Genomic DNA, 17,140 nt, shown 5'->3' with positions numbered 1-17,140 from the left:
TTTTAAATTTTAAAAAAAAATTCTTACCACTTAATGCTTTAATGCGAAAAAATCTTTATTTTGGTCTCATGAAGATCCACACTCATGATCTTTCCATTAAAGCACAATAAATTTATTAAAATCCTGACAAAACCCGTTCAACGTTTAAAATTCACCGGTTTTTCAAGTAAAAAACCGATTCAGTGTTTAAAAATGATAAGTCACGCCACATATCACAATTCTAGGTTAACTCTAAGTTAGAACTCGATATATATATATATATATATATATATATATATATATATATATATATATATATGATATGATAAAGAAAAGTTTTTAATTTTAGATTTTAAAAAAATCTCACCACTTAATGCTATAATGTGAAAAAATCTTTATTTTGGTCTCATGAAGATTCACTCATAATCTTTCCATTAAAACACAATAAATTTATTAAAATCATGACAAAACCGATTCAACGTTTAAAATTTACCGGTTTTTTATTTAAAAGACCTGCTCAATGTTTAAAAATGATGAGTTCACGCCACGTCACAATTTTAGGCCAACTCTAAGTTAAAACTCGGCATATATATATATATATATATATATAGATAATCACATCAGTTTTAGGAAACAATTAACTTTGTGCCACCCTAGGCCATGCAAGGGATTACTAAAAGTACAACTTTCTGGGCAACAATTTCCATATTTCAGAGATTGAATATCAAGCCGTCAGTTGAAGACTCAATTTCCAATAGAAAATGATTTTGCATTACACAATTTCAACAATATCAAGAACATCAATGGCACCAACTCTGCTCTCTCACACTTGTCACTATGCCATGTCAAAAGCTCTCTTGGGGCACACGGTTACAATGTTTTATGGGTGGTTAGTCATCATCTGATAAACAAACAATGTCAGCCGCACGTGCATTAACCTGCAAACTACTTGTGCCACCACATTCAGACAGTTGTCGGGGCATATTTGGTGGATTTGCACCAGATCGACTGTCAAATTCCTTAAGCAACTCCAGAGCAGACAGAGAGTTTGGAAGAGCAGTTTCAAGCCTCTGGCCCCTATTGTAAGAACCAGAAGATGGGCATGAAGGTGCTGCTCGGGTTGTAGCAGTGTTGCTAGGTGCCTGATGACGTGGAAGAGAAGGCAGACTGTTTCCAGACATGGATGTAGCAGGTCTAAAAGGTTGCAGATGTGGGGCTGGAGCACGAATTTCACTGCCAACCTGGAGATTTCCTGTGGGAGGGGAGATGGAGCTGATGTTCGGGGGTCTTGTAGGAGTATTCAAGTAAACCGAAGGATGGTGAGACTGCACAGGTGGGCTTGTAATATGAGGGCTAGCTGCAGAAAGACTACCAGCAACAAGAGAAGGTCCTTGTGCATTTTGCTGCATCGATAGCTGAAGCACGTGCTGCATGAAACTCGAATTCACATCTGCGAGGAAAATGAGATATAGGGGATGATGAGGGAAAACTAGCATATAAAACCAATATGCATTCATAACACAGTTCCATTGAGCAACAAATATTCATGAAGATCACTTCCATTGAGGAAAGAAACACACTACAGGCAAACTTGAGAATAAGGCACACACATACATAACACAGTTCTAGTTCTGATCAAGCTAGGCCCTTAATATATTTAATGAACTACATTGTTACGAAAGGTTTACAATTATATGTGAGAATAAGGTCCCATCAAACTTGACGGGTGCAGGGTTATTATATTTCGTCTGTTATAACTACACTTATATCGAGCAAAATCCCATGTCATACCTCCCTTTGCACCTTAGAGCTAGCAACATATGCTGCCCAACAGACTAGAAAATTTTGGTAGGTTTCCACAGACCAAGTCAGTTTATTTAAATTCAATGAGATATTGATTATTAACTAGATATTTCTTTAATTCTATAAATATTCCTGCATCTTCTGCTATGGCCAAAATATTAATTACTAGGGAAAAAAAAAATAATTTGAAAAACATAAAAATCCATAAACCTCGGCCAGTACTGTGTCCAAATTTACAACAAACAGTACCACCTTGAACCTCAGCATGAATTCACATTCTGAGTGCTGATGAAGAAACAAACTCACATTCCTAGAACTATTTACCATTATATTTTTTGTAAGTTGTTTAACCTGGAGCACCATACACAAGCCACAGATCACACTAGCCCATAATTTTGTGGTTGGATGATTGAGAGCTCGATCATTATTGGGCTTTTTATTGGTTTAAATGTTTGTTTTATTATATATTTTTTAAACGGGTTGTATTATTTTATGTTGGACTTTATATTATTTTAGCGGGCCATTAGCCCAAGTACAATTAGGGGTAGGGTTAAAGTTTTACCCCTAGTCTATTTAAACCTACTCTTATATTGTATTAGCAGTTTTTGATGAATGATATTATGGACATGGTTTTGTTGTCCTCTTCTTCGGTTCTTCCTCTTAGCTTCTCTCTTTTCTCCTGCTTCTGTTTCTTGTTTTCTCCTTTTTTCTCTCGTCCTCCCGTCTTTTATTCTCTTCTAGACTTTTGTTGATTGTACTACATCAATTTTGGTATCAGAGCCAGATTCGGTTGTTTCCTACAACAATGAAACGAGACCAAAACGTGTTGCATTAGTGATTCACAATGCAGGAGAAAAAAATAAATCAAAAGAACCCAAACAGAAACTGCTGCTGCTGCCATCCCAGACCCTAAAACCACAACCGCGCCTCCAGTCCTAGACAACCACGCCGCCACCTGTTGTCCACCTCCAGCGTCAGCCTACCGCCCAGGAAGCACCACTCCAATTGAGCCACAACAGCCCTGCCTGCCTTCTCCACCGTTGGCCCACCGCTCCGACAGCACCGCGACAGCCACAACGATCTGCGCCACCTGAGCCCCTTGTTTCTGCCATTCATATTTTGCGAGAGAGTTTTGATCTGAGACAAAGAAAGAACAAAAGCAAGTTGTTTTGTCCCTTTGGTCAGTGGGCCAGCAGCGTATTGAAGAGAAATCCAAGTGAGAGTGTACACGTGCTTCCCTCTTGACCATGTCTTATTTTTTTATATGTCCTTACCTACAGACCCAACACGTGAACTCCTCTTTCGTGCGCAACCTTGGCTAGTTTTGTTTCTGTTGTAGTTTGCATGAGCAATTCAGACAGAAAAGGTGGAGGCACGTTTCTGTGTTGTTCTTGTTACATAGCCTTTTCTTGATAAGTAATAAAGGTTTTATTAAAAAAAGTGTAAGGCGTCCCTAAGTATACAAGAAGTATAAACATGAACGACCAAAGCAGCCTACAAGAAAGAGTTAACCCACAAAAATGCACCAACCCTCAAAAACCCAATCTCCTACACCATGTGTGCCTTGCCTTTCCTAAGCCCGGAGGACGTGCTAGAATCACCGTAGTTGATGGAGCTTATCAAATTCAAAACTTCCCTCCTACCTTTGGTCTTTGGATGTGCTGCCTTAACTCCCCGATGGAAGACCTCTTCAAAGGCTTCCAAAATCGCCAAGGACAGATCCATATCCTCATCACTATCAAATTCCCAATCCAAGGCTAAATCAGGAGGTAAAACACCCTAAGGATAAGGGGAGTTGCCATCCCATCTCATACCTCTTCGCCTTGCTTCCGTACAACCACCTCCCTAGACAGACCAAAACCTATTGGCCACTTCTGAGATTGGGACAAACCATTCACCCAGAATCATTACCCTTTCCAACAGTTGGAGTGACGCAACCACCCAAGGGGGAGGGAATCCCTACCACCCCAACTTCCTTTACTTCCGGAGTCGATGACACGACCAACTTTAAAAGCGAGGTATGAGGAGTTAAAGCTTTCATAGCCAGGCTTGGGTTGAGAAACCCCTGCCGAAGGAAACCCTTCATCGAAGTAGATGGCTTAACAAAAACCCTTCACATAATCTGCCACTCCCGCAGCTTCCTTGGCTTAAAAATTGACATGCAACCTCAATACTGTCATAGACTCTGCAACTAAATTATCATGGGCGGAGCTGGAGAAGGCCCCTCAGATCTGTGAGAAATATCTAGAGACATCGAAGACAGAACCATCAACGCCGTCAGGGGTGAAAGTCGAACCATGAGACTACCGGATTCTCGAGCTCCCGTGCAAACTGAAGTGCGACCTCCGACACAGCCAACTCGACGGATGGAGAATCGACCACTGGATTGGAAACACAACCACCGGTGGCCGACCCACGCCCCAAATCCGCTTGTTACGTAGCCTACCACACACATCTTATTATATAGGTTTAGATAAATATAACAATCAACAAAATACTCAAACCATAATGGCTCTAAACCCTAATAATTCTTCTAACACTCTCCCTCAAGCTGAAGCATATATATCATATAAGCCCAGTTTGGAAGAAACAAGCAAACAAAAAACACCTAGAAAAACATACTCTAACAATCCCCCTCAAGCTGAAACAACTTAGAGCACACAATACAAAGACTTATAAAAATAATAATAATAAAAAAAAAATTAGAAGAAAATTCACTAAAAACACCAACACCGGTCAAAAACTCGCTCAAAAGCTGCAACAGGTGGTCGGATCTCACTGCAAAACACCTAGGCGGTAGGATCTTGCCAAAAACACCAAGGCTGGTTGGATCTCGACAACAAAGAACCAAGAATTGATCAGATCTCACTGCAAAACACTAAGGCCGGTCGGATCTCACTACAAAAACACCATGGCAGGTCGGATCTCGACAACGAACGACGATCACATTTCCCGTGATCAACCAATGACAACTTGACCGAGAACTACTCCCCTTGAGCAACAAACCCAATGGTAGCTCCATGTATCCCAAACCAACACAAACCGGGCTAAAACACTACTGAATCGGGAAGAAAATGCATGAAACTGGACAAAACGCTACTGAAATGGTAAGAATACACAATGAACCCGGTACAAAAACCACTGAACCGGACCTGAAATGCATTGAACCGGATGAGAAACCACTGAACCGGCTAAATAATGTACAGAACCGGACAAAAACCATCTGAACCGGCCAAGAACCAGCAAACTAGCCAAGCACTACTTCAGCTATCCTGATCCAGGATAGGGAACAGCCAAGCAACCAGAACCAAACAGGGGTTGTCTTCACAAACACGCCGGAAACGCCCACAACTCACCGGAGACACCTCAGAAGTTGCTGGAGAATACAAAAAACACCATTAAAAGCCACAATTCCGCCGGAAACTTGCTAGAAAACACCACAACAGCTGCTGGAAAGCACAAAAACCACCGTTAATGGCTATATGTCACCAATAAACACCACAGAGAATGCCGGAGTCGGAGACCAAGAAAACTACTAAGAAACACCACAAAGACCACTGAACTTCATAGAAAACCAAACTTCACCACCAAAAGAACACCAAATCGATTTTTTTTTTTTTTCTAATTTTTGCACTGGAAATTTTCCGGTCACAAAGTAGAGCGCTTTTAGAGCCTTATCAAGGCACTACCTGTGTGGGCACTAAGCCCACACGGGCGATGCTGCCAACAAAGAAGACTAACCAAGACATGAAGGGATTAGATAGAAAACCAAAAAATAGAAAGGAAAACTAATACTACAAGCAAAGGGACCAACGATCTAAACCCTAAGGCTCTCATACCATGTTGTAGTTTGCATGAACGGTTTAGACAGAAAAGGTGGAGGCACGTTACTGCATTGTTCTTCTTGTTATGTAGCCTACCACACATCTTATTATATAGGTTTAAATAAATATAACAGCGACCAAAATACCCAGAAACCCTAATTGTAAACTTCAAGACAATTAGGGTAAAATGCCTTAAGCACTTGATGCTTAGGTCTTGTATTGATGTGATATATATAGATGTTACATACTGCCGTGTATATGGCATATTCTATTACAAAGGATCTATTCTATATTTACAAAGACAAAATAAGGAAAGAAGAATCATGTCCTCATAGGCAATATAGCTGTTGGCTTGTATGGAATTAATGAGAGAGTGCTAGCCGTTGTAGGTGGGATATGGTAAGGATATTCGGTTGTCTAGTTTAGGAAATCTCCCTTGAATCATGGCTGACGGCTCTAGGGTTTGTGAATGAGCTGTAGTGGCGGCTAGGGTTTGTGTTTGTGGGGGAGGTTCGGATAGGGTTTGTGATGGGGATGTAGTGGCGGCAGCAAGGGTTTGAGTAGGAGGTTCGGGTAGGCTTAGGCTTATATCCTTAACACTAATGACTCTAAACCCTAATAACTCTTCTAACAGTCTCAAATCTTAACTGCAAGCCTAAGTAATGGAGAAAGCAAAACAGTGAAACAAATCTGCTACAGCAACAGGCCAGTTCCAAACACGTTCCTGAAGGTAAACGTTCCTGAAGGTAAAGTCCAGCCCAGTCACGGTACAGAGTTTGCTATTTCCTATTTCTTGGTATTATATGTGCTATTTAAAATTGTATCAATATCTCTTTTGTACTGGGTGTATTGTCCCAAATTCCCCAATGGCTTTAAATATCCAATAATTTGTTTATGTAAGCCCGTTAGTTTGCATCCCAATCTGTCATGGACTCCACCCAATTTGAAACTTTTAGCCCATTTGAAAATTTTAGCAAATATTTGTTATATCAATTAAAGAGCATCCAAAACCAATTGGATGACATCAACGACCAAATGAGAACCACTAATAATTGGTGTTAGAGTCGGAGTGGTCAGCGAGGAATACGCAGTGTATTGTAAGGTGTGTCCGCAACTTTAAGGTGGTCAATTTTTCGGATCTTTCCAACTTACCTTGTGATCCTGTTAATAGTTCTACAAGTGAGGGCGAGGGCCCACTTGAAGCTGTGCATTGTCTTAAGCCTAGGAAACCTTTGGACATTTTCTCGATGTCCATGCATGCTAGAGTTTCTAAGTCAACCAACACAGTTGTCAATCATGATTTGCATGATGAGACTGAACAACATTACTCATCTAACGTCTAATTTGAGAAGCCAACTAATGAATTTAATACTAATCAATCAAAAAGGAATGAGATGCAACATACCTTGCTTCCCTGATGAACCAGGTGCCATGCATTTGGACCTGAAAGCGTCGGCCAAGATTTTGTTCATCAGCACTTTGCTATGATTTACATCTAGTTCCTTCTTCTTAATAATAAATTCAGCTTCTATCTCCTGAATTTTAGTCTCATACTTTCTACGAATTTGAGCAACAACCTCGTCAATCTCCTTCTCACAATCAGATTTGAGCTGCAACTTCTGCTCAAAAAAACTTTAAGCTGTTAGATAATGAAAAAATATTAGTATAACTAAATCAAGCAACCAAGTAAACTAGAAGCTGACCGCATCTTCATGAATTTTGATGGTTTGATCTGTTTCTTTACGTATTCTTTCCAACTCGTTTTGAAGTGGGTCAGGATACAAAAGCATAGGCACGCGGGATGCCACTGGGGGTGCAGTTTGTACAGGACGATTACTGAATTCTGTGGCAATGGGCATACTCCTTGTGTCTGAAAAATGTGTTCCCAAGCCACCTATAGGTGCATCAATGGGCAAATGCAACGCATAAGATGTTGAAGGTTGCAAAACAGCTTGTTCTGAAAGCTCAACAGGGTTCTCAACCAGTTGCATAGGAATCTGAGCAAATTGGCTGGACGTATGGCCTTCAAAGATTGGCAGATGTTCAACTCTGCCAGCTGAATGCAAGTCAGAAGCACTGTTGCCAGAATGTGAATCGGTAGATGGTAACTGTATTTGCATTACAGGCTCTATTCTGGAAAGTACAGCATCATTTTGATGGGATACTAAAGGTTCAACTTGTTGCGAAGTATTCTGCATGTCAGTAACTGGGGCTCCTCCAACTGGAGACCCAGCGGATGTGGATGGTAGGGCACATGCATCTTGGAGTGCCTGGACGTATATCGATTCATTAGTAAGAATTGGACAGCTAAAACTGACACTTTTCTTTTCAATTCTTTCGACAGATATTCTTGCAGGAGAATATGGACAATAAACAAAATGAAATCAGATTAACAGTTAAAACCAAGAGTGTTATAGCTATATCTCTACAAATGTGTTCAGAAACAACGCTTTGAAAACTCCAATATTATTATATTGTTCAGTCCTTAGAAAAACCACAGTATTACATTCCTTGATACATGCATGATGATACTAACATACACTACCTGATTACATGGCACAGGAACACCTTGAGCCAAGGTTGTCATGGGCTGCACTGAAGGTGAATTTACCAGGAAAAGCTCCTGAGAATGAGAGTTTTGATGGATAGTAACACTTGCTGCATCTTGCTGGTCGACTCCAGTAAAATTATCTGAGGCCACAGCATATGCTCCATCATTCTGATTGTTGATGTTATCAACCTCCACTAATTTACAAGGAGCCGCTTCACACACTCCCAATTGAACTTCTCCATCAGGCATGCTTGATATGGCTCCATTAGGTATTAGTTCATCTGATGAAGGTGGACTCACAGAAAAGAGATTCTCTGGACCATTGTTGGATCTGACAGTTTCTGGCACTCCCAATGGGACCCCTTCATCTGGCACACTGGATGGGTCAGCCCTTTGTTCTTCTGATGGTTGATTCACGGAGATAACATTTTGCTGACCATCATTGGAATTGACAGTTTCAGGCACTTTCAGCAGGACCTCTGCATCTGGATCGCTAGAAGTGGCTTCATCAGGATTATGCTCTTTGGAACAAGGATTAATTGAGTCAATGTTAACCCGATCATCACCTGAACTGCCAGCTTCATTGCAGTTCTCAAATCCTGTAACTGAGACACCCTCAGGAGCCATGGTATTTAATTCATCCCTCACACTATCCTGCCTACATATGAGAGCTGGAGTTTCAACAGCACTGCGGCATCCTACAACTTCTTCAGGAACAGCTTCTAAAATTCCATCAAATCCCAGTCCATTGCCTGGTGAGCTTTGTACAGCTCTGTCAGGACCATGTTCTTCTGAAAGATGACCAGAAACAAGTGCAACACTCTCGGGACCATCATGAGCTGCAATTCGTCCACAAGTCTTCAAGCATTTCACCCCATGCTCAGGTTCATTTGAAGGTGTCTTATTTAATAGTTCAACTTGAGCCCAGGACTTCACTTCTTCCACCCAAAGGGCCTCCCTCTCAAGCACCTTGTTCCTTGCAACCAGCTGCATTTCCTCAAGATGCTTTAGGCGTTTCTTCATCTGGTAGTCCAGTTCTTCAATTCTTTTTGCATGTTCATTATCCATTATCTTAAGCTTATCTATTCTCATAGAAACATTACTTTGTAAATAAGCACAGATTATAGTTGACTCCATTCTGTGCTTTTTCTCAAGCAGTGCTTTTTCTTCCTCGGTAGTTCTCTTAATCTTATCCTTTTCTTCCTGTTGCTTCTCAATGAGTTTCATCAACTGCTTCTTACACTTCTTCTGAATTTCTTTGATACTTTTTGAAACATCTTTCTGAGCTAATTTAAATTCGGTAACCAATCCTCGTTGGGAAAGGACTTGTTTATCAGAGAATTCTTGATGCAGTGACCAGGCTTCAACCTCTCCATTCACCTTTTGCAGGTTAGATATTGTTGATTTCAGAAGCCTTGCATGTGAAGGCTCCTCCGTAACACCTTTAGTTGATAAACCGGAAACACTTGAAGACTTTGCAACTTTAAAATTTCCTGTACGGTATAAAAATATGTTCTTCAGACAGCGCAACAATGAGTAAACATAGTCCACCTCTTCTTTCTTGCAGTCAAAATTTAAATGCTGCTTTGCAAGTGCCAGCGATTCTTTGTGGTCAATTTTGTACTTTAGCAATGAAGCTGCAGTCCAACACTGAAATTTGAACAATGCACCAGTAAAACATATTGTTAGAAATGCCATATACTATTATGGAAAAGAAAAAAAAATTGCAGACGTGCAAACACAAGCCCAGTACAATAGTAAAATATATAATGATATGTTTAAATATTAGTGTTCACTATTTTGAATGAATGAAGATTTTGTTCAACCAAAAAATAGATACAAAGCTGTTTAGGGCAAAAAGAAAACCAGCAGCTTTCCTGGCAGCATGGGATTCTCAAACACAAGTAGAAACAAAAGAGTTCCCAAACATTCATCAGAGAGAGAGGACTAGCTGCATATAGGTTCTAAAGGATCAGCATCGAGTCTTTTCAAGTATAACTAGCCACATGATGTTTTTAGGCTGCGCTTTATTTTTTACTTGAGTGCAATAATGCCTTTAACCAGTAAGGAAGCTGGCCTCCTGCACTGTACAAAGCTTTTGTCACAAACAATGATCTCTTCCCTGCTAGTAGCAACTACAATCCGCACATACAAGAGATAGAGGTCCTCTGTACTGATATTGATTTTGGAGCAATGGTGAATTCATTCTGGCTAGACTTAAGTCCACTAGCATCCCTAGTGGGCAATATATAGAGCAAACATTTTCATTTACTAAGTTCCATGCCTCATTTCATAGGGAACCTCAAAGCGGCTCTATTTCATTATATTCCATCCATGTCCCAATTCCATTCATTTATCAAATATGTACCAATTTTCTCACTTTGCCTACTGGGTATTCCATATCAGTTTAGTCTAATTACTGTGGACATTTACTTTCAAAAGCTTGATAGAACTTTTTGAGAGCAATATCCCTTCTTTGCGAGTGGGAGTGCGGGCTGTTACACGTGTTGCAAGAGATATTGTAGGTTAAATCAATTAAAATATACATGTACAAAAAGACTACGCAAAAGGACATTATATGATCTCTATAAAAGGCTTGGCATGATACACTCTCAATGCTCCATTTCTTTAGAGTGCTGTTAGTCCATTCATTGAACCAACATGGATTAACCTGAACACTTCCTAAAAAGGCAAAATTGCTTTTTCTTGTATGCTTGCCAGAGGAAACAGAGGCCTAGATGATGAAGAGGCTAAGACATCTGAACGGAAAATAAATAAAATAGGATAAAAATATAAATATAAATGCATAAATAACAATGATTTCCTAGTTGAAAGAGTAAGCATACATCTAAATACATTTCAAATATTCATACACAGAAAAAATCACCAATTACATATGACAGATTCTTCACAAACAAAAAGCCGATAGAAAGCAGTAAAGACAAGAAAAAGAATATTTCTTTTCCAGTAAAAAGATAATGGGGAAAAAATTCTAACCAGAGATATCTGAAAAGCCTGCAATATTGTTACTCGTTCTCTGTTGACATGATGATTATTCATCACATACTCAAGAAACTTTTCAACCATGCCCTTGACGTCATCCTGCTTTAGCGTAACATGTATTGATATCATTGTAGAGGAAAAGAAAAATGGCAGATCAACAAGTATTACAAATAAAATATTATCAGGAGGGGAATGAGTTTCATACCGAGAGTTTTAGAATTTGGCATACTTTTTCTATCTGCGGCTTCAAAAGAAGATGGAGACTCTCTTGCTCATTACGCAATTTTCTTCGATCCTCAGATTCAACCATGTTACCTTCCAGTAATTCTGAGATACTATTAACCAACCTTGGTGTGGTAGGTGCTAGTTGTGCATGAAGGCTATCATTCACAAGAGCAGTTGACCTACACAAAGATTGAGTCACAGTATCTGCACCTGCAGAAGTAAGGGATGCCTTAGCAAGCTAAATTCAGGATTAAGGAAATGTAAAATCCTTCCCTACCAAATCTCCTTGCACCAACAAAAGCCCTATCAAGGATAATGGAGAATGTTACAACAAAGTGAAATTATTTGTATCATCAGCCACTTACCTTCATTGTCTCCAGAAATTATTCTTTCCTCTAGTCCAGGTTTCAGAGAGGGTGGATCAACGTTACTGTTGAGCACCTTCTTACGCTTCTTTACAACTTGATCATTCTCAACTTCTGGCCTCTTTGGCAACTCATGGTAAACCCTTTTTCGGTTCCTTTGAGATGAACCAAAAGGATATTTCCATTGAAGATGCTTTCCCTCCAACAATTTGGTCCAAAATATATGGGGCTGAGCTTCATCCAACAATGGAACTGTACGCTCGCCAGGCAATGAACTTGTGCTGTAAGTTCCTCCAACTTGTTCAACTCTTAAAATCATAGACGAGTTAGTTGTGCCAGTGTCTTCATCATTCTGAAGTATGGACAAGAACTCCTGGACTACATCTTTCAAAAGTGATCGTCCAGACACAGTACTTGCACTAGGGGCTGGGGCATTGGCACTATGGAACTTATCCAAATGATCAAATAAATGAGATACCCCCAACATGAGCAGCATATGACAAGTACTCTGGATTATGTTCTGTAAGCTATCACTGATCTTATTTTGCTTTGCAAGGATTAGAACATTTTCTTCCACAGTAAAAGATGAATATAGACGGAAAAGTTTTATCTGCTCAAGTTGTGAATCGAGTGTAATCTTTTGCAGAGCTTTCAAATTATTCATGGGGGTCCAGTCACTATCAAATATGATCACAGTATCAACTGATGACAGTTTGATGCTAGGAAGACAAGCACGGAATTCTAATAAAAACACAAATCTCCCACACTCCTTGTTGTTGAACTTGTTTAAAGCAGCTGCCTTCTTAGAAGGATGAATTCCCATTTCAACACGTTCATAAGAATCTGGCCCAAATCTTTGACGCAGGAAGTCATCCAAAATATCTCCAACAGAGTCCCTTCCAGAACCACTAATCGACTGTCAATAAAAAACATTTATAAAAACATTAAAATAGCAACCATAAGATGTGTATTAGCCAGCACACAAGCAAACACCAAGGGAGAGAAAGACAATTATTTCTACAGCACTATTATTAGGGGTCACAAGGTAGATGAAGATTTAGTTCCGGTAGATGAAGATTAAGTTCCTAAGCACATATGTAACTTGACTTTCTTATTTTGTAGAATGAAGTCAATGCAGTTATTTATCTAGCATGGTAGCTAACATAACAGACTTCCTAGAATAAGCTATGAAATTGATTACAACTACTAATATAAAAAGGACAAAAAACCTTTTGGGCATAGTTTTTTACTCGTTTCACTTTGGTCCTTGTGTTAATGATTTTTTTAAAAATCCCTCAAAATTTTCTAACTGTTTGAATGTGTTCCTCAAGGGACCGTAATCAAGGTTACAACAATTTCATAGGTGGCACTTCTTTATGACATGGCATTAATGAAAGGCTAGGGCTGAGCACTGGCCCCCTTGTCTCAGAAGCTCACACCAATGGCCGAACTGAAAGAACTGACCAATCAACTTTTACCTTTGATCTCTTAACCATCTGAAAAAAAATTCAATAGAAGGAACGGCACCATCATTACCTGCAGGGAGTCCCAAAACCAAGGACCCAACATCCCCCTCACCAATAACAGAAACATCTTCTTCTACCACCAAACTTCTGTGACGCTTGGCATCAACGATATTGTAGACATTAAAAGCCTTATGACTGATGATGCGCTACAACCCCTAAAACAGGAGGTATCACCATCAACAGGGGTTCAAGACCCAGAGACAACTTGTTCTGCCCATCGTTAGCAAAAATATGGGTTGAGACCAAGGGAGATGCTGCAACTCAGTGACTCAAGATGGCGTTGTAGACTGAGTCACCGACGAGAGCAATTTCTGCTACTTTGCCCTCGAAAACTACTAGTATTTTCTGAAGAACACCATCAACTTCGTGACGTTGCAGCAGAGCTAGCGGAGAGCCAGAGAGCTTACCCGAGCTCACACCGGCGCCCACAAAGACCAAACCGACACCCAAAACCTTGTCTAAGAAAGAGGAAGACCTGGCCCATTTTTTAACTACCCACTTAAGGGTGGGTTTTAAACCGTAACTAGTTGGATTAAAAGCCTGTAGCCCACTAGTAGAAGACGGGCCTTTTTACCTCTTAAAACCTTTGCTTGGCCCAACACTGTCTGATTTAAAACTTGTAAAGGTCGGGTCCCTCCAGAAGAGATGGGCTGGCTTTGATCCAGCTAAAAGGCTCACAATGGGCTTCATACTCCAACCTACTCCAGGCCCATATATACTTCATTCAGTAAGTGATCCATTTTCCCTCTCAAAACATCCAGTTGTTTCTTCAAAGAATAAAGGACAATACCGACGTCCTTGACACCGCCATGCACACCCTCTACAAAATCGGCAAAAATTCAGGGAACCTCGACTTTCCCTTCCCCATACATTTCCTTAACATCGCCACTCATAATAATTAGTAATGTAGCGTCAAGACAGGCAAAGCTTCCTTTACTCTACCTCGGCCAGGCCAAGACCTTCGCATATGATTGCTTGTCAACCACCGCAACCGTTTCGCACATTACCAGTGCCGAATATGTTCTGTCTGCCAAACTAGACTTTGGCATCCCATCTAAAACAACCCCTGATCGCTGTTCTCTCTTACCTCTGTCGTAGGGCGACTAGAAAGAATAAAGGAACCTACATAGCGCAAGAGTGAAACCCAACCAGCCGCGACCTCCTCTACCCTTCAAGATGATCACAAAGACTCTCTGACTGCCAACTCTGTATGCTGCTACTGTCAAGAAACAACCAAAACAATTCGAAACCACATTGGGCAATGAAGGTTTTAATCCCCACCAGGAACACTTCACAAATTCACTCGAATGTTCTACTTGTAACAAAACCGTCATGGTGTCCAATAGCCACAGCACACTGACCTTTTCCTAGTGAGACTAAGTGAACAAAACTCTACTTCTTTCAAACACCTGTAAAATCGAGATCCCCTCTCCTCATAGGCAAATTCAAACTATCTTGAAGTAACAATCTTGACCAACCTAGAACCAACAAGGCCAGAAAAATGAAGAAGAATCCTAATACCTATTGGATTAGATAACGTAGAAAACTTATCTATTGGATTAGATAACGTAGAAGACTTATCGGCTAGTGATAACACCGAAGTATCCGAGTTAGAGTAGGGCTCTTTCTCTATTGATAAACTCTAGACTAGTTGAGTTGTGATAAACTAGGTCTCTAGAGTTATAAGATAACTTAGAGAGTTTCTGTTTTAGTTAATTACATGTAAATCAAATCTAGAGTTTATCTAGATGATTCGGTTCTCTATATAAACAAACATACTGCAGTACATTCAAGTACGCAGAATATTCCAAATATCATGTAATTCTATATGGTATCAGAGCCATTGAAAGACAAACGTCTATGGCTATCCCAATTTCTGAAACCGAATCCACCCAAACCTCAAACCCACCTCCTATCTCCATCACTGTTACCCCTTCTGCACCATTACCACATATCCAAAATGTTCATCATCATATCTCAGAAAAACTCACCCAAGAAAACTATATCCTATGGCAATTTCTTATGGTTCCTTTTCTAGAGGGCCAAAACTTGTTCGGTTATGTTGATGGCACAATTCCGCAACCACCCAAGCTTATTCCTGATAATACCTCTGGCCTTCTCATTACCAATCCTGCTCACTTATCCTGGTTTCATCAAGATCGAATGATCTTTAGTGCAATTATTTCCACCCTGTCCGTTGAAACCCTACCCCATGTAATCGGCCTCACTACATCTCGTGATGTCTGGACTACATTGGAAACATTATTCGCTGCTTAGTCTCAATCTCGTTTCTCCAACTTAAGCAGCAGCTCTCAAATCTGAAGAAAGTTGCTCAATCTGTCTCTGCCTATTTCCAGAAAGCTCAAGGCTTTGCCAACCTCCTGGCCGCTATTGGCAAGCCCATTGACAATTCTGAACTCATCTCCCACATCCTTGCTGGCTTGGGTGTCGATTATGACCCCCTTGTTACCTCTGTCACTACAAGGCAAGACTCGATCCTCTCACTGATCTCTATGGCTACATGTTGTCCTATGAGCAGCATCTTGAGGCCCACAAATCAGCACTTGAAGTCAACATCTCTACTGCCAACATGGCTCAACGGCAGAGCCCATCCTATTCACGGAACAATCGTGGCCTCAACTCGGGCTATCGCAACTTCAACTTCTCTCGGGGCAGGGGGCGTGGCCGTGGTCGTGGACCACCTCATCAACATTTTTCTGGTCCTGGCCAATTCCAACGTCCAATCTGTCAAGTATGCCACAAGCAAGGCCACACGGCTGCACCCCTGTTGGTATCGATTTGAGCAAGGACATCAGGCAGAAAATTCCCCAATGAATGCCAACTTGGCTGCTGTCTCTTCTGCATCAGATTCTCAATGGTATCATGACACTGGCTCCAATGTCCACCTCACTAATGATTTCTCCAATCTCAACATGCATGCTGAGGAGTACAATGGCAATGACCAGATCCGAGTAGGCAATGGGCAAGGTTTGCACATTTCAAATTCTGGTCGTGGACTCTTACCCACTCCATCACATAACTTTCACTTATTTTCTCTCTTTCATGTTCCTCAAATACAGAAAAATCTTATCTCTGTTAATCAATTCACACGTGATAACAATGTCTTTATTGAATTCCATCCTACCTTTTTCTGTGTTAAGGACCTTCGAACTCGGCAGCTCCTCCTCCAAGGCCCGAGTAAACTTGGCCTCTATCCATGGCCATCCTCTTCTTCTTCCCTGTCCAGGAGCCTTGCTGCCTTCATTGGTGAAAAGGTTCCCCTAGATCAGTGGCATCTCAGGCTTGGTCATCCTGCATCTACCATTGTCAATCAAGTTGTTCAATTCCACAAGCTAACCGTGTCTCCAGCAAAGTCTTCCTCCGTATGCTCTCCATGTCAACAAGGGAAAAGTCATCGTTTCCATTTTAGTTATTCCCCTTCAATTTCAAATAGTCCTCTCCAATTGTTGTTTCTTGACGTTTGGGGCCCTGCCTCTGTAACTTCTGTAAACAACAACCGTTTTTATTTAAGTGTGGTTGATGATTTCAGCAAATATACATGGCTTTTCCCACTTGCATCTAAATCTGAAGTTTGTGCAACCTTTCTTCGTTTCAAACAACTTGTTGAAACATTCTTTAACACTAAAATCAAATCTGTTCACAGTGATAATGGTGGTGAATTCCTCCCACTTCAAAAATCCCTCAATTCCATGGGAGTCTCTTATAGGCTAAGCTGTCCTTACACCCATCATCAAATGGGAACCGTCAAAAGAAAACATCGCCACATAGTTGAAACTGGATTATCTCTTCTTGCTACGGCTAGTGTTCCATTTACCTTTTGGGATACAGCCTCTGAAACAGCAA

General features: G+C 40.7%; 1 protein-coding gene and 1 pseudogene across 1 annotated transcript in view; one reads left to right on the top strand and one right to left on the bottom strand.

The window, feature by feature from the left end:
• Positions 1–665: 665 nt before the first annotated feature.
• The window catches only part of LOC133877754 (helicase protein MOM1), an 84,177-nt gene continuing 67,702 nt past the window's right edge, over positions 666–17,140 (bottom strand). The window contains exons 14-20 of the mRNA XM_062316151.1: positions 11,751–12,666; positions 11,366–11,595; positions 11,155–11,259; positions 8,152–9,807; positions 7,310–7,876; positions 7,012–7,225; positions 666–1,429 (exon numbers count right to left, since the gene is read on the bottom strand). Of these exons, the coding sequence (XP_062172135.1) occupies positions 870–1,429; positions 7,012–7,225; positions 7,310–7,876; positions 8,152–9,807; positions 11,155–11,259; positions 11,366–11,595; positions 11,751–12,666 (4,248 nt within the window). The 3' untranslated portion in view covers positions 666–869. The remainder of the gene's footprint in view (positions 1,430–7,011; positions 7,226–7,309; positions 7,877–8,151; positions 9,808–11,154; positions 11,260–11,365; positions 11,596–11,750; positions 12,667–17,140) is intronic.
• On the top strand, positions 15,676–15,774 carry LOC133878719 (small nucleolar RNA Z247; annotated as a pseudogene).

The sequence above is a fragment of the Alnus glutinosa genome, chromosome 9 (assembly GCF_958979055.1).
Source record: "Alnus glutinosa chromosome 9, dhAlnGlut1.1, whole genome shotgun sequence".
NCBI classification, from domain to species: Eukaryota; Viridiplantae; Streptophyta; class Magnoliopsida; order Fagales; family Betulaceae; genus Alnus; species Alnus glutinosa.
The sequence above is the reverse complement of the archived record's forward strand: the minus strand, read 5'-3'. Positions and strand labels throughout refer to the sequence as shown.